Source organism: Physella acuta, unplaced genomic scaffold (genome assembly GCF_028476545.2).
Source record: "Physella acuta isolate Inbredline_101_S28 unplaced genomic scaffold, ASM2847654v3 ptg001189l, whole genome shotgun sequence".
Classification (NCBI taxonomy): Eukaryota; Metazoa; Mollusca; class Gastropoda; family Physidae; genus Physella; species Physella acuta.
The window spans coordinates 21,247-44,632 of NW_026732706.1; the positions used below are offsets into that span (position 1 = coordinate 21,247).

General features: G+C 36.7%; 2 protein-coding genes across 9 annotated transcripts; one reads left to right on the top strand and one right to left on the bottom strand.

Annotated features, from left to right (window-relative positions):
• Positions 1-977: 977 nt before the first annotated feature.
• LOC131956947 (uncharacterized) lies at positions 978-6,393 on the top strand. The gene is made up of 6 exons (XM_059321586.1): positions 978-1,232; positions 2,241-2,341; positions 2,929-3,061; positions 3,781-3,943; positions 4,241-4,348; positions 5,353-6,393. The coding sequence occupies exons 2-6, from the start codon at positions 2,306-2,308 to the stop codon at positions 5,549-5,551; spliced, it is 639 nt and encodes a 212-aa protein (XP_059177569.1). The 5' UTR covers positions 978-1,232; positions 2,241-2,305; the 3' UTR covers positions 5,552-6,393.
• A 210-nt stretch (positions 6,394-6,603) lies between these two features.
• LOC131956948 (helicase ARIP4) lies at positions 6,604-22,729 on the bottom strand. Of its 8 annotated transcripts, none has more exons than XM_059321588.1 (24): positions 22,625-22,729; positions 20,060-20,867; positions 19,550-19,818; positions 19,178-19,285; positions 18,804-19,066; positions 18,441-18,557; positions 18,066-18,288; positions 17,761-17,928; positions 17,517-17,631; positions 17,008-17,235; positions 16,693-16,870; positions 16,197-16,460; positions 15,867-15,985; positions 15,622-15,725; positions 15,402-15,498; positions 14,831-15,036; positions 14,620-14,693; positions 14,405-14,509; positions 14,130-14,323; positions 13,778-13,935; positions 13,435-13,692; positions 12,452-12,628; positions 11,794-12,357; positions 6,604-11,578 (listed from the first exon to the last, which is right to left on the bottom strand). In XM_059321588.1, the coding sequence occupies exons 2-24, from the start codon at positions 20,848-20,850 to the stop codon at positions 9,591-9,593; spliced, it is 6,768 nt and encodes a 2,255-aa protein (XP_059177571.1). In that variant the 5' UTR covers positions 20,851-20,867; positions 22,625-22,729; the 3' UTR covers positions 6,604-9,590. The 8 variants fall into 8 exon arrangements, with proteins under 8 accessions (XP_059177571.1, XP_059177573.1, XP_059177574.1 ...); XM_059321590.1 differs by having other exon boundaries at positions 22,560-22,729; XM_059321591.1 differs by having other exon boundaries at positions 22,556-22,729.
• Between the last annotated feature and the right edge of the window lie 657 nt (positions 22,730-23,386).

Here is a 23,386-nt window from a genome sequence, read left to right on the forward strand (position 1 = left end):
TATGCCTAACCTTAATCAAAATCTACTTTTAAAAAAAAACAGAATATCGCACTCGATATTAGATCATTCTGTCAACTCGCATCACCAAACATCTGAAAAGAGAGGTGTTGTCTTAGCTTTTTTGATGGAACGATCTAACCATGGGTTCTGATTACAGTAGCCTCACGCTCCCATCCCCACCCATGATGCACTCCCCTTCCCCCCTCCCCTCCCATTGATCTGCCATTCAATATTAAAACAGTGTTTCTTACAGGTTTTTTTCCCCGGGGTGCACTTGAAATTTGTTTTTGGGGGGGGGGGGGCGGACTTAAATTTCCGGGGGCTCCTCGCCCCCCCCCCCCCCCGAAGAAAGTCTACCGCCCCCCCCCCCCCCCCGAACGAAATGGAATTTATATAGAAAATATATACTTTTTACAGTGTTCGCCCCCCCCCCCCCCCCCCGGAAATTGTTGTTCGCCCTCCGCCCCCGCCCCCCGAAAATTTCAAGTGCACCCCCGGAGAAAAAAAGTCTGGAAGAAACACTGGTTGAATCTAGTAAAGTACCCTATATTTTTAAAAAATTCTGTCAGTACAGTCTGTTAGGTCTGGGTTTGGGTCAGTAGGGCTTTAAGACTACGGTTTATGATTGGAGTAGCAAAATAGAAAAAAAAAATAACCCAAATACCGCTTTCCAATATTAAAAAGTATTTTTTTTCAAATAGTAGGCTACATAGCCTACCTACCTCCCAATGCAATCCAGTACAATAAAACTAACAATCTCTATCGCCGAATGCTAGAAGTTTGAATCGGCGATACCATTACCAGTTATACGACTAAGAAGTGGTATGGCTAATCGATAAAGAGCCAGATGTCTCTAATCCAAATATATATATATACATATATGCATCTCTCTCTCTATATATATATATATATAGAGAGAGAGAGAGAGAGAGAGTGTGTGTGTGTGTGTGTATGTGTGTATGTTTATGTACGGGTGTGGTTGTCTGTACCAGTCACTGTGGTTTAAAAAGATTAGCATGTGCATTCACAATTGAATCTATATATAGCATGTGTAAACTGCAACGTCGGGCTAGGGAAAATTGGATGATACTCGAGACAGTATTTACTTAGCAAGGGGACCCGACACGCTGACAATTATACACAGATCCGTAAGTCCTGCTGATGAACGCACTTCAGTTAACGCTTGGTCGAGTGAAATTTCGTGACTGAGAGCTTCTTATTTTATACCCAAGGTAATCTTGATCTGTATTTGTTGTTTTCTTCTTATTTTTTTAAAACAATAGTTCACTTGTAACAGACAATGGCGGGTGATTGTGTATAGGTATGGTTGGATGGTTTTTATACCTTCATTGCAGGCATCAGTGGCGTAGACCCCTCGGTATATATATATAAAGTATGAGGGGGGGGGGGGGTGCGCAAATCGAAAGTTTGAGGGGGGGGGGGGTGCAAATCAAAAGTCTGAGGGGGGGTGCAAATCGATAGTTTGTCCCCGGGTAAAAATTGGAACCCCCCCCCCCTCTTGAGACGATCCTGGCTACGCCACTGGCAGGCATACAATGCAAAAGTAATTATAATACTGCTATCCCCTTTCCTTTTTAATGCCTTGATATGTTGTTTCACAGACACATACATAACCTCCCCCCCCCCCTGCCAAACCCCTCTCCTATTTGTATTTCCAAACTACTACATACATGATGTGCCGACACACCAACGTTCTTGACGGCATTAAGATAGCTAAATGATGTAGGTTAACTAATAAGTCTTTATTAGTAATAAATTTTATAAAGCTTCTTTCTTTAATTTTCATTGATTGCCTCCCTGTGACCTTATTGTATTGCTAAATTGTTGTAAAATTGTCTATCCCTTGTATCAAATACCTATAGAAACGAAAGAATAGTCTCCCTTGTGCATTACCTCCCTTTTCAAGCAAGTAGAATTTCATAAGTCATAAATGTATTCTCATTTTAGTCCATATATGAAACCGCACACTTTAGTGAATGGAGTGGGTAGTTTGGAGAAGGAGGATAGGCTCAGAATTATGTGAGGATTCGATACGTGTGTTGGAGAGGGGGGGGGACAAGGTGAGCTTAAGAACCATGACGGCGACGGAGGTTTGTTGCACTACTTTAGTAAAGCTCCAATTTTTCTCTCAGGTCATAACGATCTGATTTGAGGTAGACTGCAGTTGATCAATTTATCTGGCTTAACATATAAGAAAGTTTTTTTTTTTTCGTCTGCAGGCAAACGTCAATTATAGACTTCGTTTAATTTTGTAGCATCCGTTAAATACTTGTGTGCTTACAAGATGACAGAGGCCGAGTACAGTGCTTTTAAACTACAGGTAAACACTGACATTCATTGAACTGAATTCCAGTTTACTAATTATAATAGACGGACCATAACGCAAGATGCATATAGGCTTCATATTGTAGTACACAGGTTATTTATTAGTAAATGAGTAAGGTAATACAGTCATAATTATGAGCTAACGTGGAATATGGGGTTCCATGACACAATGTCCTGAGATCATTTGTCCGTGAGATATTTTGTCTGAGATATTTTGTCTGAGATCATTTGTCCTGAGATCATTTGTCCGTGAGATATTTTGTCTGAGATATTTTGTCTGAGATCATTTGCCCCCCCCCCCCCCCCCCCCCGCGATGCCTCTGACCCAGTGGTAGACTGAGTGTTTAAAAGCGGACCGGGAAAAAAAAAACATCGTGCATCTCCAATATCACTTCACTCTTGCTGTCGGCTCATTGGGATTCGTCCCTGCGACCCTGCCCACTACAGTAAATCATATCAGTAGAAAAAAAAACTCGTCTTCTGTTTGAGACTTTAGTGATGATTGAATGTAAAATTTAGTTTTTAAAAAATCTGTAAATCTATGTTGTTTTATGTATCCGCTTTGATCCCTTTCACACCCAGACTCGCAAAGAATACGAACATCTCATCTATGAGTTTGAGCTGCGATGCCATAAAAATGCACTGATCAATAACCACGAGGCCTCGACCTACGCAAGAAGGGCTTACCTGACAGAAATTGTAGCCGCAATAATGGGTAGGCCTATCTAATTTAAAATTTAATATAGCCACGTCTAAAATAAAAATAAAAACGATCAATTTTTTGAAATATGGCTGGTAAAGAATCAGTGTGTTTAAATGTTTATATTTCTGATAACATACTTCTTAGATGTATTCGCTTATAATAAAGTCCTCCAGAGGCGTAGCCAATAGAGGCGCGAAGGCTCTGGTAGCACCACCGAAAAATGACGTCTATTTTTGCGATGAAAAATTAAAATGATCTCCAACGCCAGTAATAAAGAAAGAAAATACCTCACATTGTAGCAATAACGTGGTAAAAGTGTCTAAAGCCAATTGTGCACTACTCTACCTAGATTTTAATTTGTTCTTTAATATGCAGAAAATGTTATAGGCTACTTTAGTGGCGTCACTAGGTCGGGTGTTGCCCGGTGCTGTAATTGAGGGTTTTGCCCCATCTTCTCCAACAATTTTGCATTTTCGGTTTAGTGTTACCTCCTCTTCTATACTATTAAAAAGGCGTAACTTGGGGAGGACTTATTTAACAGTTTTCTACATCAGTTGTGTGACACAAAATTAAAAAGTGAATAGCGACCCGACCAATCCGAATTCGGGGTGGAGGAAGGGAGGGGGCAAATTGATAGTTCGTAACAGGCGCAGAAATGGACAGCTACGCCTCTGCTTCATCGTGTGTGCCTGTAGACTTCCGTTAATGGTTTAACAATTTGTATTACATAGGGGCTTTTGCCGTCACAAGCCTCGGGGTGTGGCTTGCGCAGAAGACAGCGGATTACTCTGTGTATGCTGCCAACTGGGGCTACCTAGGCATCTTCGCGGTGGGCGTGGCGTTCGTCCTCCAGTTTATCAGCAAAGGGAGCGAACGGGTTCTGCCATCTTTCAGGTTTGTGTCATTACGCAGACATAGGTTGGGTTGGGGTGGGGGGGGGGGGGGGGGGGTGGCAGAGAGCATTTTACTTTCCGTTGCAGCGGGGGGGGGGGGGGCGAGATTTTATACTTTTAAATTTAATATGGGTTGGAGACAGAACATTTTTGACTTTTTAAAGTAGGCCTACGTGAACACGGGAATGGGCGGGTACGACGATATAGCTTTAGATTTTACACGACGAACATAAGCGACAATACAAATATTAATTATGCTGCTAGCCAAATCATCAGCCGCTGTCTGTTTTAATTGCAGCAAACGGGCAGAAGGTCACATCAAGGCTGCCGGTGCCTGGCAGATGTTGGCACAAAAAGCCATGTCGTACAGGATCAGGTTAGACAACCCTACGCTCGACGTTAAAACGTAAGTCTTGCTTGGTGATTATCGTTACTGCTTGATTTTTCTGGGCAACTTTAAAATTTGTTCGTGTCGTGATGTCCTAGCTGACCGTGAGAGGAGGTCTGTGTCACTGAAGAAGTTGTTCATGTGAGATGGTGGTTTTAAAAAGTGGACGAAACTTACATAAAATATGTTGATTTTAAAAATTGTAATCACTATTGTAAGCGGGGTTTTTGTGAAGATAGGTGGGGTGTTTTGTGTTTGTATGTATCTGTGTGTTTGTGTGTGGGTTGGGGGAAGGAAGAGTTTCTCTTCCGGGGGCGGAACATGTCCTCCCCCCCCCCCCCCCCCCACAGAAAAAGTAGGCTGTATAGTTTATTTAGAAACTACATACTTTAAACCAGTGTCCTCCCGCCTCCCCCAGAAATTTAAGTGCCCTCCACCTCGGAGAAAACGTCTAAGAGAAACAGCAGAGGGGGTTGGGGGGTTAGTAAAAGTCGACTAAAATAAGGAGGATTGGGGAGACGATGTAAGACAGTGGTAAAGGGGGGGGGGGAGAAGGCGGGCATTGGTAAAAGTATAATATATTCTCTATATAAATCCTGGTTCGTTCGGGGGGGGGGGGGTGCCCACCCGAAGAGATGTGTGACAGAAAAAGTAAAATTGCCTCACGTTCAGAGTTTCTTCCAGGCACCTCTTCGGGGTGGGGGCGGAGCCCGAAATAGAATTTATATAGAAAATATATACTTTTACCAGTGTCCCCCCCCCCCCCCCCCCCCCGAAATTTTAGTCCGCCCCCTCGAAAATTTCAAGCGACCCCCTTGAGAAAAAAAGTCTGGAAGAAACACTGTTCACGTTAATGGACAACTCATTTAAGAAGAACCCAAAAGAAGCGTGCTACTGTTGTCATACACAACCTGTTGATTTTATTAGTGTCCGGTGCCAAGGTTTAAAATTTAAAAGTTTGCTCCATGCTAGCTGTCATGAAGCAATCGATCTATCTATATAATATTTGTTTCTGTTCACAGCTACGCTGAGTGGTATGATGACCTAATTACTCAGAAAGAAGAACTTAACCCCATTGTGATCAGCCACGGGGCCACTTTCCAAAAATACGATGACCCGGAAGTGGTTTACAATGAACTCAAGAAACGTAAGATGCTGCTGATAAGGTATAAGGAGCTGGATGAGGCGAACAAAGTTGACAATTTAGCGGAGAAATTGTGAAGCACGACAATTTTTAGCAGTTTGCTTACAAAACAAAACTTACCAAAAAACTCATGTGGCAACAACATACGTAAAGTGATGATTGCTTGCTGTGGTTTACCCAGCTTTACTATTAGGGGCTTCATTAACGACATGACGCTTTAAAAAATGAATTTTACCATAACCCTTCCCTACAGTAACAAATCAGAATCCGACAGTTTTGACCTTTATAAATAGTTGGTAGACTAGTTGGTTCGATTACATAAATATCAGTTTCAAGCATCTCTACAGGCCCCCCTCCCCCCCCCCCTCTTCACGAAATAGAAAAATAATTACAAGCATGAACATTTTGGCAACCAATGCCTTTATTAAAGAAATCAAATTCGTTATATTTTCAGTTCATTTAAAAGCTAATTTGTAATACTGTACATGTTTTTTTTTTTACATTTGTTTTAATTCAAGTGTAGGCTTCCGGCGGGGATGACTTGTGGCTTCATTGGTTAAATTTTGCGCCAATTAAGTTAATGTATTGGATATTTCAGCTCTTTAGGATTTGGTCAGATTAGGTGGCTGGTCCGATTATACCAGACTAGACTGTACACGTTGAACAACTACTGAACGGAAATGTTCCATACAAAAAATAAATACATTTTAGACATTATTGTGACTAAAAATCCCCCCCCCCCCAATGTATAAGTTTTTTTTAGAAAGTGCACGTTATACAATTTTGTTTTAATTTTTGATTGATGAAAAAAGTAATGTTAATTTAAAAATTATACTCTTTAAATATTCAACATGCTTTTCAGTTAAGTGCTTTGAACATAAAAGGAATTTTTGTGTACTATAACACTTTTAAAAGTCTTATTTTTAGTATATAAGATGGAGGGTTTGCTTGTACCAACGGAGAGGTTTAATTCTATGTAACCATAATAATGACATTATGGTAATATTGGCAGAAAAAAAATGTATTTAGAGACCAAATCATGCCCTGTATTCTAAAATGCCAGGTGATGTCAGTATTTGAAATATGACTAAACAATAGTTTACAAAAAAAAAAAATGAAATATTCTATAAATGATTCTATATTTTTATTGGTTGACCTTTGACCACACACATATTTTAATGGCAGTTTTTTTCCTCCTCATGTTTATAATAAAAAAAAAAGAAGACTGGTCTGAATATAATAAAACAACATAAAAATAATATAGAGGAAATGACTGTGATCACACAGTTTACAACACCTAAGACAACACAGAGTTATGGAAGAAATTTCTTACACAATCTGGACACAGACAAGATATTGGAGAAATTGCATGAACAGTTTCAATTATTGAAAGAAAAAAAAACTATATATGAAAGTATAGATACAAAACATGAGTTAAAATAGAATACTGTTATTTGAAGAAAAGAAAAACTTAAAAATCGATCCAGCTCTCTTCAACACATAGCTTGTTATACTGCTGATGAATGAAAACAAAAAGACACTTACATACAAGAGGTGACACACTTACTAATAATCTCATTTTACTTATTACACATAAAGCAATAGATAAAATGGTTTACCGAAGTAAATAGATATGATTTTTTATATGACATATGCTAACAACTATACACATTAATCCAAAATATGAAATCAGTAGCCTTATAGATAATTCAAAAAGATTTTGAAAAATTAATTTTTTTTTAAAACAAGCTAGGGAAAAAAATATCAGATCTTTAGGTTTTATTCTAATGCATCTAAAGCAATTAACAGCATACATTGGTTTTTATACAAGAAAAATATGTAATTTACATCTTTAAAGTGACAAAAAAATTCTGTTAAAAACAAATTATCATCGCCACCGTATTCACAGAGAATTGTTGAAATACTAACGCAGGAGTTGAACCAAGTAGCAGTAATGTGTGTGTTTTGCAGCTAAGAAAGATGCTCACTATTGTATAAACACAATGTACAACGTCACCGAATACAGCTTGATTGGATTAACCCTCAAGCTGCTATGACGAACGAGGTGCTCAAAATTTTTTTTGGATATGTCACACTACTTTAACAAAAGCAGTTTTTTAAAAACAAATTTCACATCACTTATTTTTAAAACGTATTTTAAAAATTACTATGCAAAATATATTTTCTATTAATGTCAAGGGGCCCCTACCCTAAAACACTCATAATTAAGTAGATTTGCTCCATACTGTTTTTATAGAGGGAAAAATGTATAACATTACATCTTGTTTTATTGTTCTGTGCTCTTTATCATTCAAATGATTCTTTTGTTTTCAAAAAGAATTCAACATCCCTAAACAGTGTTCAAGAAATTTAGATAAGCACAACATATTGATAACATTATTATGACTAGAAATATCAGACCAAAAACAACTTAAGTATTTTTTATACAAAAGATTGCATTTTCTTAAATGTTACAAGTATAATAAAATAAGACATATCTTTTGAAGACAATTTGCTTTCAGTAAAATATATAAGCAATCATTTAGCAAAATTTAAAGAATGCTAAATTAAAATCCAAAAGATTTTGATGCTAATACATTGTTTTGATGTATGTCTGTTATGAAAATGTTAAGAGATTTTTTTTTAACATAACACAACCCAAGGCTTTTAAAGTTATACTGATGCCAAAAATTTGAAATGTAAAAAAAAAATCTTACCACTTTGGTTCCCTAAAAGTTACACACTTGATATTTTATGCATGCACAGAAAGTGAATTAACATTAAATGTGACTACTGAGGAACATCAAAATAAGCTGGGATGTTTAATTGTCAATTTTTATGGCATAATCTTTTACAAATTCATTTATTATTTAGGTAACATAGACATGTACTGTTTATATTTACATTACAGTTTATATCTAGTCTTAAAAGTTACACACTTCAATGTATCTTTTATATACAAAAATGCAAGCAAGAAATATACTGAACATTTATACCCAAATGCAGTTAGTCATTCTCATGTTTGCAACTTAGAAAGGGCAATTATTCATTGGCCAGGAAATAAATTTTGTGCAAAAAAATAAATAATAAAAAATAAATCAACAATCAAGTACAAGTTTTTTTTTTAAATTGTTACTTACAAACTATTTTATATTTTTAAAACTTAGAAGTATCTCAAATTAAAAACATGTAGAATGTTTTCTGAATTTAAAAATTCAATGAATGAACTTTAGAAAAGCTGAAAATGTACTTTCTAAATTAAAATTTATATTTGGGTTAAAAGCCACAAGCAATGAAGTGAGATTCTAATAGAAATTTGACATCCAGAATATAATACAAGTTTTATCTAATGCCATTCAATTACATTTTCTTATCACAGTGAACGACATTTGTGTATATAAAGCTGATGATGAAATTTTGGCAGACCAAATACTGACTGCTAAAATAATTTGACTACAATAAAATTATTGGTCTGTAGATTAGGACAATGGATTTGCCCATGTACTAGTATTCTATAAATATTTAGACAAGTACAAACCTTACTGTAAATAAGTGCTAGAACCTTTATGTAAATAATCATATAAAACATATAAATCAAACTGTTACAAATTAAATAAATTTACCTAAGCATGAAAAACACAATGTCAGCTTCAATTTTCTTTAAAATAACAGCTTAAATCAGGAAAAATTATTGTACAAAAAACTACAAACGCAAGTGGGATATTTTCTCCCACATTATGTACATAAAAAAAGATAAGTTATAAGAAAGTGTCAAAGACTAATTGTATATGATTATGATTTTTGAAATACATAAAACTAATATACAGTTTAGTTCATAGAATAATAATCCAGCATCTGTCATGAGACAAAACCTTTGATGAAAGATTGACTGAGGATGTTTGAAATACTTGAAACGACTCACAACACATCACTTGAAAAGGGCAGAGAGGATCTCTTCAGTGGAGATATGTACTGCTTGATCTGGTCCAGGCTGACAGGGATGTAGACATCTACACAAGATCACTTTGATTACATTTAACAATATCTAGAAAACACTTGAAACAAGGAATTCAGTTATCTTTGGTAACATCTAGTAAATGGTCAGATTTAAGTTAACTAGTTATTTGGTCCAGGAGCTAAATGACCAAACCCTTGTCCATCTATAGAGCTAGAGAATCCCATACTTGATGGGTGTGGTGGGTATCCATACCCACCCCCCATCATTGAGGATGGCATCATGGGCCACATAGGGCTACCCATAGGTGGGGGCCCAGGTGGTGCAGGGCCACCCATCATTAGAGGTGACATGCCAGGATAGCCCAGAGGTGTTTGTGAGTAACCCATCATGGACTGTGGTGGAGGCATGATTGGCGCAGATGAAAATGGAAGGGTGGATCCACCTCCGTATCCAGACCCAAAACCTCCAAAGCTTGAAGCGTTTCCATAGCCACCAGCACTGCCTAGCCCACTAGGACTACTAAATGCACTCATACTACTATTGTAATTTAGACCAGAGTTTCCCATGCTGCTAATTCCACCTGTTCCATCCAGTCTAAATGGTTGCGGATTGGCAGGACTTTGATGGGCTCGGAAAGCACTTCCCCCCATACCAATGTCACTTCCTAAAGAATGGCCCAGCAGCCCACTAGACAGGCTGCTGTTTACATTCGGCCCATGGTAACTGCTAAATCCACCAAGACCAGAATTTGAGTCAAAGCTAGGGAAGTTCATGCTGTTGCTCATGCTTTCCACATCCTGGCTGAGGCTGGAGGGGTACGGCTGGGAGCTACCACTACTGCTAGGATATGCCTGAGAGCTACTGCTAGCGCTTGAAGCAAACGGCTGAGATGTATTATTGCTGACACCATGAGATGGTCGACTGTTAGAAAGATCCATGAAACTTTTACTGTTTTCTGGCGTGTGTGTTGTATGCCTGGGGCTTGGTGCAGGGGATGGGGTTTTGTTGCTGCTCCCTCGAGGTTTGTTCGGGTTGCTCTGAGGTTTGTTCACGTTTGGACTGCTGGTGCCAGAGCTGACTGGAGGAATAACCTTGCTCTTCTTGGAGGAGGAGGAGCTCGTTTTGGGGCGCTGTGATGATGGTTTGCTGGACTTTGAGTGGCCAGGGGTGTTAGATTCTGACCCTAACAGAGTCAGCGAGAAAGGACTGTTATCCCTACTATTCCTTCCAATGGCCGATAAACCTGAGTCTTGGTAATTGGGAGTGGTGGATGTGTGAGATGAGGACTGTGAGGGGAACGACTCGCTGGGGCCATCCATTCCAAACGCAGGACTAGTATTCTGGTGGAAGTTTGGCGCTGGTGGGTAGTTCTGCTCTCCCTGCGATTGAGACATAAATGAAGATGACGTCGTGGGCGGGGCACCATAGTTCATCCCACTCATCTCTGAGCCGAACCCGAATGGCGTGGAGTTGCTTGGGACCTGGAAGTTACTGCCACTGGCGCCAAAAGGTGGAGGGTTTTGTTGGCTGTGGCCAAAGGATGAGAACTGAGAATTAGATGAGCCGTACATACTGCCCTGGTGAGATGGGTTAGACACTGGATCTGATGGTGGAGGGGGCAAACTTTGACTAAATGATCCAGGAGGTGAGGGCATGAAGCCTGAATGCATATAAGGTGGCATATGATGCTGCATTGATCCCAGCCCTTGCCCGATCATTGACGGAGGGGGGCCCATACCGTAAGGGCTCATATTACTTGTCATGTATGGATTGTTCATGCTGTTGTATCCTTGATTGGTTGTGTTGTGAGAACTGTTGAAGTTGCCAATTTGATTGGACCCAGTCATAATATTTTGATTTGAACTATTTGAACTGCTGTCAATGTTGCTATTTTCTTGACCAGCGGACATTGGCGCAGGTGTTGAGTTGGGCATCATCATGCCTCCACTGTAGCTGTTGGTGCTTACAGGAGCACTGGGTGGGTTTTGGGAGGATGAGGCACCAAAATTGCTTTGCCACATGCTGTTGAGGTCTGGGAATGCAGATGAATGTGCTGGTGCCTTGGGCTGAGATTCTGGTGTGGTCTGGACAGGTGGACCAGAAGAAGTTGGTGTCTGGGCCTGTGTTGTTGTACTTGGTATTGGGTCTGGAAATAGAAATCATGACGGTTTAATAAAAGAATTGATCATCGCTTATAATTATAAAAAAGAATAACATGAAAAAGAACAGGTTACACAGCATGACTATGCAATTGAATAAACAATAATAGCCCCCCCCCCCTATAGTTTGTTACAAAAAGCTGAAATGTAAAAGGAATAAACACAAGTGTAATAAAATGTGCTGAACACCAAAATGACTTACTTGAAGCTGCTGCTGAGCTAGGTGATGTAGCAGTGGAAGCAGAGGTTATGGTTCCCGAGGCACTAGCAGAGGGTGTGCTAGTGGTGGACGCCACACTCATATTAGAGAGCAGGCTCACTCCTTTCTGTTTGGTTGTTGGCCCAACCCTGATTTCTTCCACGGTGCTGGGAGAAGGGCTGTCCTTACTTGTGGCCTTCTTTCTGGGACGTGGATTTTTCGGGGCTCTTTTAGTTCCCATGGAAACGACTGGTTTTGTGGGCATGATGACCACAGTTCCACCGCCAGGTGAGGTTGTGGCTATGGTGGAGGACTGGATACTGGACAGTGGCCTGGGTGTTCTGACAGCCAGGGATGGGAGGACAATGACAGGTCTCTTGGGGGGAGATTCTTCAGCCTGGGTGGAGCCGTCACTCATCTTCTTTTCACCACTACCTTTAGAGTCCTCGTCTTCGCTGGCAATCAAATCAGCCAGGGAGGTCACCTTTTCTCCCGTTGAAGTAGAAGCAGAGGATTTAATAGCGTTGCTAGCTGTCAGTACTGTGCTGTCACCAGATTTATTTATACCTAAAAATAAATTGCATATGGGATTATAACCATTGAAAAATAATTTTGATCACAATATTTGGGATCACTCCATCGATGTTAGGTATAAACTAACCTGTTCTCAAAATGGAAGGTTTTAAAGAGTTCAAAATATTAGTAGTTCCATAAGGTAAAGTACGTATGATGCTACCTCCTCTAGTCATGGTAATGGGCATTCCTTTCTTGTTGCTTACAATAATGATAGGTGGTTTTTTACCACCAGCACCTATGTTCATACTGGGAGTTATAAACACTGAGGAGAAAAAAAAAAGTTTCATAAATATAACAATGGGGTACAACACAAATTATCCTACAGAAATAATGTCTTTAAATAAACATGTTATAAATGTTTGACCCATAGTCTCAATAAAGCTAAATGCTACACAAAGTAGTGCCTGAATACATATGTGGTTTTTAAAAGTATTAAAAAATAAAGTGTAGGGTAATTATATGATTATTTTGTGGGTTTCAGCAACTAAACCTGTTACTGTTTTGTCCTGAATTGCTATACTATTTATAGTTAAAATTACAATGTTTTGAGATGACTAAACTCAGCTAAATGGAAGTAGAAGTGTTCCACTTTCTTTTCCTTTAAAACCAATTTGTTAGGAAATTAAAGTTTTGAAGATCACTTGTAAGCCACTATGATTAGTCTGCCACTAATTTTAAAAATAACTACCAAATATGTTTTCTCTAAAACTGCCTGATAAATAATCACCCAAAACAAATCACACAGCCCCACACTAATTATTCAGAAATTCACGATAGAATCTTACTCTGAGGGTACTAATGGATATAAGAAAATGTTTTATATTTTCTATCTGAAAATTTATTTATACTTTTATATGTCGTAATTTATTGATCACATTATGCTTAGATAAATGAAGTGTTTTTAAATATAAAATTGGCTGCTAGTGGTTTTTAAAAATAAAGCTATTCTCTCAAAATTTTTTACAGCACAATTTATAAAAATCTGATTCAAAATAGACTTCAGACTTCCGGTTCAGTTAACGAAGTTATTTGACCTGTTAAGATTAGGGTCATTCAATAAGATATTACCTTGATTCCCACCAGCAGAAGTGAATGTAGTTGTGGCTGTCGTGGTGGTCACACCTGATGTTCCCCCAATGTCGGTCAGGCCTGCCCCCGTCTTTGACCTCACAGCAAACATCTTCCCATCATTAGTTCTGATGTACACACCTTTGGGAGTCTTGATGACTAAAATTTTTTCACCTGCTCCTATTTTATTGTTAACAGACGCACCAGCTTGTGTGCCTGTGTTTGTCCCAGGCAAAACAATATCTGGAAACACAATGGCTTTTGTCAAAAATGCTTGACTAATGCATCATTCAGATAGTTTTAAAATCTGACATCAAAGGTAGGGGAAAAATTTAATACAAACCTGTTGTTGTGATGACCTGATGGATGGTCACTCCTGGCCTTAAGGGCTGACCACCAAATTGTTTGATTTTCTCACCACCATTTTGAACATTAGCGGCTATCATGGGGCGAACACTGGCGATGGGGCGGACAATGGGGCCACGTCTGAATGCAGCATAGCTTAAAAAAATAGAATACCAACATTAACTGCTGTTCAAACAAAACAAAAAAATCTTTTGTCTATTTAAAAAACTATTTCAATTAAAAACTAGACTAATGCTTAATTTATACAACAGATTTTTAAGAAAACATTTAAATATTAGAAACATTTCATACAAACTGATCTAGTATTTTTCTGTTAAATTATAACATACTTGTATCTGCTATTTAAGGGCAATCTGCTGGGCAGCCCTCCAGGTTGTGGGTAATATGCTGCATACGTTGGTCGTGTGTATGTCACATTCATTCTCTTATCCCTTGCATAACCCTCTTTGGCCAGCCTTTTCTCACGTTTAGACAATCTCAGCTCCTTGCGATCAATCAGCAGTGACTCATGTGTAAATGGTTGCTGAAACCATAAAAAACTGATCAGTACATGTAAAGAGTTGAATGTTATATTAATGAGAGACAAAGTTTAAAAAATATATACCTTAGTCAGCCACTTTCCATGTTTTTCTAGAACATTGACTAAGACTGTATCATGGCTGTATTTGGTGGAAGCTGTAGAGAAATCTACAAGTGGATACTCCTGGTCCTGCAATCATTTATGAAGCAAAAGATTTATTAAACACTGGAAAGTGAAACATGATGCACATGTATTTTTTATTTTATGGACAGTATTAAAATTTCAAACTGAACACTAACCTCAAAATCAAGCAAATTCTCCACTTGTCTGCGTGTTAGTTTGTTTTCTGGGTTCATGTCATCAATAATCCTGTCTGTGTTGAAAAATCAATCAATGTTATTATCTATGTATTTGACAAAGAACGAACAAAAAAAAAAATACTTGGTGTAAAATACAAGAAATGTGATAGTTTAACAGAAAACTTGCAAGATGTATATTAAGTTTACATACCAGACATTCCCTGCTTGTTGATTTGTCGATCATAGATCCTCTTTTCTAGTGTGTTTTCTGTTATAAGTCTGTAGACGTATGAGTTTTTCATCTGACCAAATCTGTACACACGGCAAATAGCCTGGCAATCATGACATGGGTTCCAAGAGGCATCAACAACAATGACACGGTTAGCAGCAACTAAATTGATTCCTAGGCACCCAGCTCTGAAAAACAGACAGTATGTAATTGTGAGTTAACTTTAAATTTAACTACAATTAAATAAAGCAGAAATGACTAGTGAGATAATGGTGCATAATTTCTAGGTCCACGACTTGCTAGCACACATTTAGGACTGATTTCTAGATTTAAAGTGTTTGATATAAAACATACTGAGTTAGTAGGCCACCCCCATTTCTGTTGCGTGGTTTGTAAATTAATATTTAGTTATTTTCAAGCTTTAAAAATTATCAACACTCAAAGATGTTTTTCCTGAATCCAGCAAACTAGGTAGCATGTCTAGGGGTATAAAACAAGTGTTTTTTATTTAAATTATTGGATGTCAAGAGCTGTAAAAAACAACAACACTTACTTGGTTGAGAGAAGAAAAACCCAAATATTGCTTTCTGGATCATTAAACTGATTGATAAGCTTCTCTCTATCTTGGGCTGATGTACTTCCATCCAGTCCTAGAAACACAATATTAAAATTAGTTCAGATGATACATTTAATATACTTGGTAACAATTAATCAGAATAAAATTTATAAAATGGCATTAATTTTAAGTAGTCTGGAAAAAGACAGTAACTTACTGAAATATGTTTTGTTGCGTTGCCAGTTCTCCATAATCTCAGGTCTGGGAACCTTTAACTTGCCCATGAACTCTTCTATTTTATTTAACGTCAGCAAACTTTGACTATGGAAAAATGAATGATATATAAATCAAGATTTTCCAAACTGCAAGAACAACTGCGATCAGAAATATCAACACACAAAATTTACATTAAAATAGTGCTCTACAGTTAAGGCAATGAATTTATAATGAAACATTGTGTACCTAAATATCAGAACCTTATCACCAACAGCTAGACATTCTTCTACAATGGAGTTCATTATCATAAACTTGCCACTGTTTTCTAGGAGACCAGCAACATAGTCTTTCATCAAAGGTTCAGCCTGAAAGAAAAAAAAACAATTTTGTAAACAACAACCCATTTTTAAATATTTAAGATCTGCTTCATGATCTATTTCTAGCAAAGAATCAATAATTATATATAAAAAAAAAAAAACCAAATTGAATTCACATTAACTTATGTTTTAATCATTTTTTCTTCATTTTAACAGTTAATTTATAAATTAAATTTAAAAAAAAAAAAGTAGTTCTCACCCAGTCATAAACTATAGGATTTTTATCATTTCCACCCTCAGATGCCATTGAGCCCAAGGAAGCAGTGGAGGCTGAAGGTGTTAGTGTAGAGGTGGCAGCTGAATCAACAGAAGACAATGACAGTGTAGACGCAGCTTTGGTTAGACCTGGGACCTTTTTCTTTTTGTTTGTGCCACCCTCACCAGTATCAATATCAAGGTCATTATCCTTGTCTGCGATGTGTTGGGTCAGGACATCATATAATATATCAGGATGGTTCCATATCTAAAACAAGACAGCAATTAAACCAGAGTGAAAATCATGGATCCATTTTGACTGACTGTAAGTATTTAAAAATCAACAGAGACAGAAAACATAATTTATTTGAGTAAATATAAAAACTTGAGCAGATACGTTTCAGAATTAAACTGTAAAATTTTAATTTAAATATTTTGGGTAAAATTACACACAAAAAGTTATAATTAAAAATATTTTGCAATGGAAATGGAGACCTTACCTTACAACAGACAGCAAAAGCTTTGAGAGGGTTGTTATTAGCCCAAGAACAAAGACCAGACTCCGATATGGCATTCATAAATTCACAGTAGATTTTGTGTTGTATTGGACTCAGGCGGACAAGGAAAACATGCTCTGTTTTTGGTGGCAGGCTAAGCTGAAGCACTGTGTGACCACGCCTGAAAAAAAAAAGCCCTCAATGAAATTAAGTTCCCCTTTATGACCTCACTATCTATAGGGCAGATAAAATTCCCTCAACAATAAATTACTTAAAATTCTACAGTGTCATTTTATATTAGGTAGATATGCAACTTACCTTTGTACAAAACCCTCAAGTAAATTGTGTAGGACATAGGAGCGGTGTCTCATTATTTTCTTATCTGAATTTGTACTATCCATACACTGGCCGTTCATTATAGGGCGCTCAAACATATTGCTGAATTCAGTTTTGGTACCAAGGAAGTTGGGTCTCACAAAGTCTACCATGCACCAGTATTCCATTAAATTATTTTGTAGTGGATAACCAGTTAACACAACACGACGCCTATTAAAAAAAATAGTCCAAATTGCATTAATATTGAATAAATGTAGAAAAACTGAAGGCATGTTGTATTTATGGCCAACCATTTTATTTATTACCTCTGGGTAATATTTTTTTAAAAGTGTTCATGATAATCTCATATGAGAATACTTACTTAAAAATAAGCAGAAAACATGCAGGCTTATTTTTAATAATATTTAAAATACTATTTTTATTTTATGCAACAGTGTACTGTGAGCAAAATTTATTAGTCTATTAGGTGAAAGAATAAAAACCATTCTTACCTTGTTTTTATATTTTTGAGTGACTGAGATATTGCAGCACTACTGTTTTTGATTCGATGGCCCTCATCACACACAACTAAATCAGGACCAGGGTCGACTAAAACTCCATGCATATCTGGAATAAAATGGTTAAGAATTATTACGATGGAATGAAATTATGAGCGTAGAATTAAACTAAACTGAAAACTACTCAACAATTAGGCTCGATATGAAAATACATAAATTGCAATAGTAGAATACTAACCAATCATGAGGGTTTTATTTTTATCCTCTTCTTCAACATCTATAACTTCAGGTTTTACTGGCTTCTTTGACCTGCTTTTGGCTTTACTTGGAGCGACTTTTTTAGATGACAAAAGTCTAAACATTTCATACCCCATCAATAGCACCCCTCCGGTTTCTTTCCATTTTCCTACAAAGAATTTTTATAAATAAAATGTAAACAACTTTAAAAAAAAAAAAAATTTCCCCCCAAAGAACCTTATCTAAGTGATGCAGAAACCTCAGTTGTATGTTTTAAAGCATAAAAGTGCTGTGCACATGTCTCACCTACTACTGAAGCTCTGGCAGCTGTAGTTTTTAAACTGTCATTGATAATATAGATCTGGAAAGTCCTGCTCTGAGTCAGGTTATCATCAGGGTGAAGCTTCTCTTTAGGTGGCAGCCAATAGTTAAACTCAGCCAGCCAGTTTTGTAGAGTATTGATAGGTACTATACACAGAACCAGCTTACCTCCAGTGCAGCGCAGGAAAATGTCGATGAAAGATATTAGCTGTAAAATGTATGATTAGAAATTATTTTTTTAATTACTAAAGCTGAAAAAAAATATTTTTTTTTTTCAAAAAAATACTGTATCAGCCAATGCTCTAATGGTTAGCAATTAAAATACTAATGGAATATAGAAGTTATGAGCCTGTTATTTACCTGAATTGTTTTTCCTAAACCCATACTGTGGGCAAGTATACAACCAAATCCTGGAGTGGTTCTGAATCTCTCTAGTGACTCCACCATGTTATCATAAAGAAACCGCACTCCACCAATCTAACAAAAATGTACTCAATAATATACATCTAAATCAACATTTTTACAAGACCCTAAAAACATTTGATCAAGATAATATATATTTATAAAATTTAATTATCAAAGAAGTTCAACTACAATCTTATTAATTTTATAAGAAAAATTTTCATCATTAATTTAATGTCACGATTTTATTTTCTTTAGTGCTAAAAAATAAGGATACGATAATTTCAAAGGTAAACAGCAAAAGATTTTTAACATCCATACCTGATGTGGCTTGATAGCTTGTGCAATTTGTGCAGCCAGATATATATCTGGGTCATCAGGGGGATGTCCTATATTGACCTTGACCCTGCCATCAGGATCAGGAAGGTTTAAAGCATCATCTATGTGTGCTCCTCCATTGTTGACATCCTCTGGGTCTTCATCATCTTCTTCACCTTCATCACTAGGAACCATAACTACTTCATCTGAATCATCTTCATCATAATCATCAGAGTCCTCAGACTCACTGCTCAACGTGATCACATCTAGAAATAAGAAAAGGAAATTTCATGTTTATGTTAAAAACAAAATGTGTTACAATCATTCAGAAGAACACTCATTTGTATGTTATTAATGACAAAATAAAATACTAAAACCTGAGGGTGGTGAAGTTTCTCTGGTCTCTTTTTTAACTTTCACAACTTCTTTATCCAAGAGCTTTCTCTCTTTGCTTTCTGCTTCCTTCTCTGCCTCTTCCTCAGCAACTATAAACATGTTAAAAATATATTTATATACATATTTTAAAATTATGCTTCTATTTAAAAAAAAAAAAAGAAAATATAAATTATAATATATAATATAAATTATTAAAATTCAGACATTAAGAAAATTAAGATAACACTGACGAAAAATAAAACTGCATCAGGAATGGCAATCTAAACTACATAATCATATGAGAATATTTTTAGCCTTAGTATTTAAGTCAGCCTATGGTTTAACAAACATTTCCTGAAGACTCAAAACCATACCTTGCAGTAAGGACTTTAACTGAGAATCTTTTTCCTTTGGTGTTGATGTGCCAGTAGAGGCAGTAGCAGTTTTGACAGAAGTTGATGCAGAGGCAGCCGCACTGGAAGCAGCCGCTGCAGCAGCTTTGGCAGCAGCGGCCGCAGCTCCGGCAGCAGCATTTTCACGCAGCAGAGACTTCTTCAGCTCCATTAAACGTTTCTGACGCTCCAACTCTTCATTCTGAGCTGAAAGCATATCCTTGTCCAAGTCTTTTTCTTTGAGAATAGATCTGTGAATTCATTACCCAAGTTACATTTAATCAAATTTGGAGCGTAATAGGTTTTTGTTTGCAGTACATACAACCAGCTTGTTGGCATTATCAACATTAATGCAAACAGAACAAAATGGTAAAGTAACTTTTGAACTTTATAAAGTTTGAAGATAAACCTTGAATAATATACTATTTAATGTAAATATGATAAATTGTGATCTTCCAAGACCAAATAACTAAATAGGAAAATGTTACAGACCTAATGTTCTTTCTCCTCATTAGTGTTGTTCCACTTTTGAGTAGCTTGTCATCTGGTTCATCATCATCATCGTCATCATTTTTAGACTTCTTCCTTTTCAGCTTTCTCTTCTTTCTAGCCTTCTTTCTCCCTTTGTCAGGAAAACTCATTTTACGCTTTTTACCTTTAGACTTTTTAGCCTTTTTGTCAATTTTCTTTTGTTTTTGTTTTCCAACATCTAAAGAATTACTTGAAGCAGATTCTTCATCATAAAATGAAACTTGTCCAAACACACCATCTTCTTCCATATCATTTTTCTTCTCATCCTCCTCAGTATTATCCTCCCCTTCTGTTGCATCATTATCTTCATTCTCTTCTTCTTCTCCCTCCTCCTCTTCTTCAGTTTCTTCCGATTCATATTCTGTATTTTCATCCTCTTCCTCTGTATAGCTGCCTTCTGAAAGATCTTGCTCCTCAAGAAATGCTAGATCATCATTATTGACATCAATCTTCCCCTCCCCCACAAGAAAGGAAAGGCCAGGATCATCTTCATCCCCAGTAGTCTCTTTAGCTTCAGCGCTAGCTAAAAATGCCAGGTCAGTGGCCAAACTGGCCTCATCCACAGAATTCTCCTCCATCTCTTCCCCAACGGTGTTGGCCAACTCTAAAATATCACTTTCTATCATTTTTAACTCTCTTGGCTTCTCTTTCTGTTCACTGAGAAAAGATTCTAAAGAATCTGGCATAATGTCCGTTGCCAAAGCTTCTGTTGTGCCAGTTACCGGGTCAACAAGGTCTGTAACTTCCTCCATGTTTAATCAAAAGATATCTGGGGGAATAAACAGAAAAGGAAAATTTTCAAATGGACCAACTAAAATCAAGGGTGTACAGCAGAGCTCAACTGCATTTTTTAAATCTGTGATAAAAAATAAATCAATTCTGGTAACAGAAATAGAGAAAAGTTGCTGTCTTAATCATGTAGGTTGGAAGTTATACAGAATAAATGTTAGCCATTGCAGTTATTCAAAATACAGTATATAGAAATCGACCAGTCTCGATCTGCATAAGGCCCATAACACTACTGACAGAGGTAATTTGTCAATAATGCAAAAAAACCTGCTCACTATTTAAAAACATAAAAAACACACCCACAATAAAATATGAACAAACTGCAAACTAATGAATGAAATGCAAATTTTATTTATTAAATTCCAATTAAAAAACAAGAAAACCACTTTGTTTAAGTTGTTCTAGAACTAAATGAAACACTTTCCCTTATCACCTCACTCACATTACATAAAAACTATTGTCGTGTGTTAGTGAAAGTAAAGAAAACACTCAACTGAAATTTATCCATCTTACATAGGCTTATCACTCTAAAAAAAAAAAACCAGGCTAGAAAATCTAAAGTATTTTTAGATTACGCATGTATTGACCATATTCAACCTCATTTCTATAGGCTAAGCTTAAACAATATTTCGAAATATGATGAGTGATAAAAATCTAGACATAGATTAACAAATTACTATAGGCCTACAACTTAATTTATGTGATGTAGCTTAGGCTAAGGTTGTATTAGATCTAGACCTAATCAGTTTTACAAACTGTGATTTTAATGGTAGGTCCAATTCTCACCCATTGTGATTCAAGGCTATACTCGAGGATTGCATTTAGCAAAGTGAATGCTATGGGAAAAGGTAATACGTAGCCTACATAGATATAATTTGCCTAGGCTAGGCTGACAAAAAAAGAAAGATTGTTTGGTTAGCCTAGTGACAAATGACTAGGCCTCAAAATACTAAAACAATATAGGCCTATAAAATGTGTTTAGTGGTAGTTCACTGAGGATAATAAAGTTCAGCTAAATAAATGTAGGTTTCTAGTTTAATGCAGTGAAGTACTGCTGTTCTATGTCTACTAGTAGATCTACTACTCACCCTCAGTAGTGACTAGATCTAGTGTTGAGCCTTGATGTGCTTAAAGACTAAATTCTAGACTAGAATCTAGAAAATCTAGATCTAGACTAGAACATGTCATGATGCAGATTGTCAAGTAAAAAGGAGATAAAGCAGCACTGTCAGGTAATGCTAAGAAATCAGCATGAACTCAAACACAATGATCTTGATCAATAAACTAGAATCTATATTTTCATTATTTTAGCATTAATAATATTTAATAAAGTAGAGAAACTTCATTAACTTGGTTGATGGAGTCAGAGTAGACCTGAGACCTGAAGAATCCGGTACAACTGTAAAACTCAGAACTGAGTAAAACGACTCATTCATTCAACAGTTCACACTATTACATAATAAACACACAAAACACAATAGAAAAAATTCAAGAATTACATTAATACTTAACACCGAAGGTAGATCTAGTATGCTGCTTTCAAGCATCAAGATCTTAACTACTTAACTACACACCACAGTAAACTTGTCTTAACGAGAATGCGAGGGCAGAAACGTAGTCGGCAAAGATCGATTGTTTTAGGTCACATTTCATTCTTGCGAGAAGTACCTACATATGACTTCCAAAACAGCTAATTGTTACATCAATATATGGTACAAGAATGCAAACATCATTTACACATGAATTCTGCCTAAAATTATTGGAATATTCGAACAAAGCTTGAATTTTCATCCCATTGAAAACGAGTGAAAGGGAATCCCCTGGGTCTTTCACTTCCGTTCCACAGTCAAAAGGAATTCTGGGATACCCCCGTACCCAGATCGAGAGAATGACCTAGTTAATAGGCCAAATCAATATTTTTGTAATTTCATCATTAAATTTAATAACTGTAAACGATAAAAGATGTTATTGCTCATCTTCGAAAATGTTCATGTCTTGTATTATCCATAAATATGTTGTAAACGAAATATACGTTTGATGCAAATAACCTTATGTCAGCAAACTTATCTCCCCTGTCCATTGCGTTAGAAATAATTATGCTTATAAATCAAAAGGTATAAAAATGTGTAGGCTATTAACCTAAAAAAGAAAAGAAAACAAATGGAAAGGGCTTCCAGTTGATTTTTATATAGAATTTTTTTTCTTTAAAAAAATGCTACTGCTGCCTTATGCTACATCGAACTCGATTATAGATATTTCCTAGATCTAACTACTAAATTACTATGCTACTTACCATGGCAGGGTAAACACTTATCTGAATGCGAAACTACTTCATTCCGCGAAAGGAAAGAACTATTATTGCAATGCTAATGCCTTTCAGTATAATATAAGACTATTTGGTAAAGACTTATTTTGGAGAAGTACGCCTTAAAAATCAGTCATGGTCGGTCAGCTACACACAAAAGCGGATCATACATAATTTGGGCTAAATTTCCAATC

Bases quoted from the DNA above. Each gene is read 5' to 3' on its own strand.
- LOC131956948 (XM_059321588.1), bottom strand. From the start codon at position 20,850: ATGGAGGAAGTTACAGACCTTGTTGACCCGGTAACTGGCACAACAGAA. The intron at 18,558-18,803 runs GTATGGATGTTA...CATTTTTGTTAG, and splicing joins AAGCTATCAAGCCACATCAG to ATTGGTGGAGTGCGGTTTCT. The intron at 13,936-14,129 runs GTATGTTATAAT...TATTTTTTTAAG, and splicing joins CCCTTAAATAGCAGATACAA to CTATGCTGCATTCAGACGTG.
- LOC131956947 (XM_059321586.1), top strand. From the start codon at position 2,306: ATGACAGAGGCCGAGTACAGTGCTTTTAAACTACAG. The intron at 3,944-4,240 runs GTTTGTGTCATT...TTTTAATTGCAG, and splicing joins CGGGTTCTGCCATCTTTCAG to CAAACGGGCAGAAGGTCACA. The intron at 4,349-5,352 runs GTAAGTCTTGCT...TTCTGTTCACAG, and splicing joins CCTACGCTCGACGTTAAAAC to CTACGCTGAGTGGTATGATG.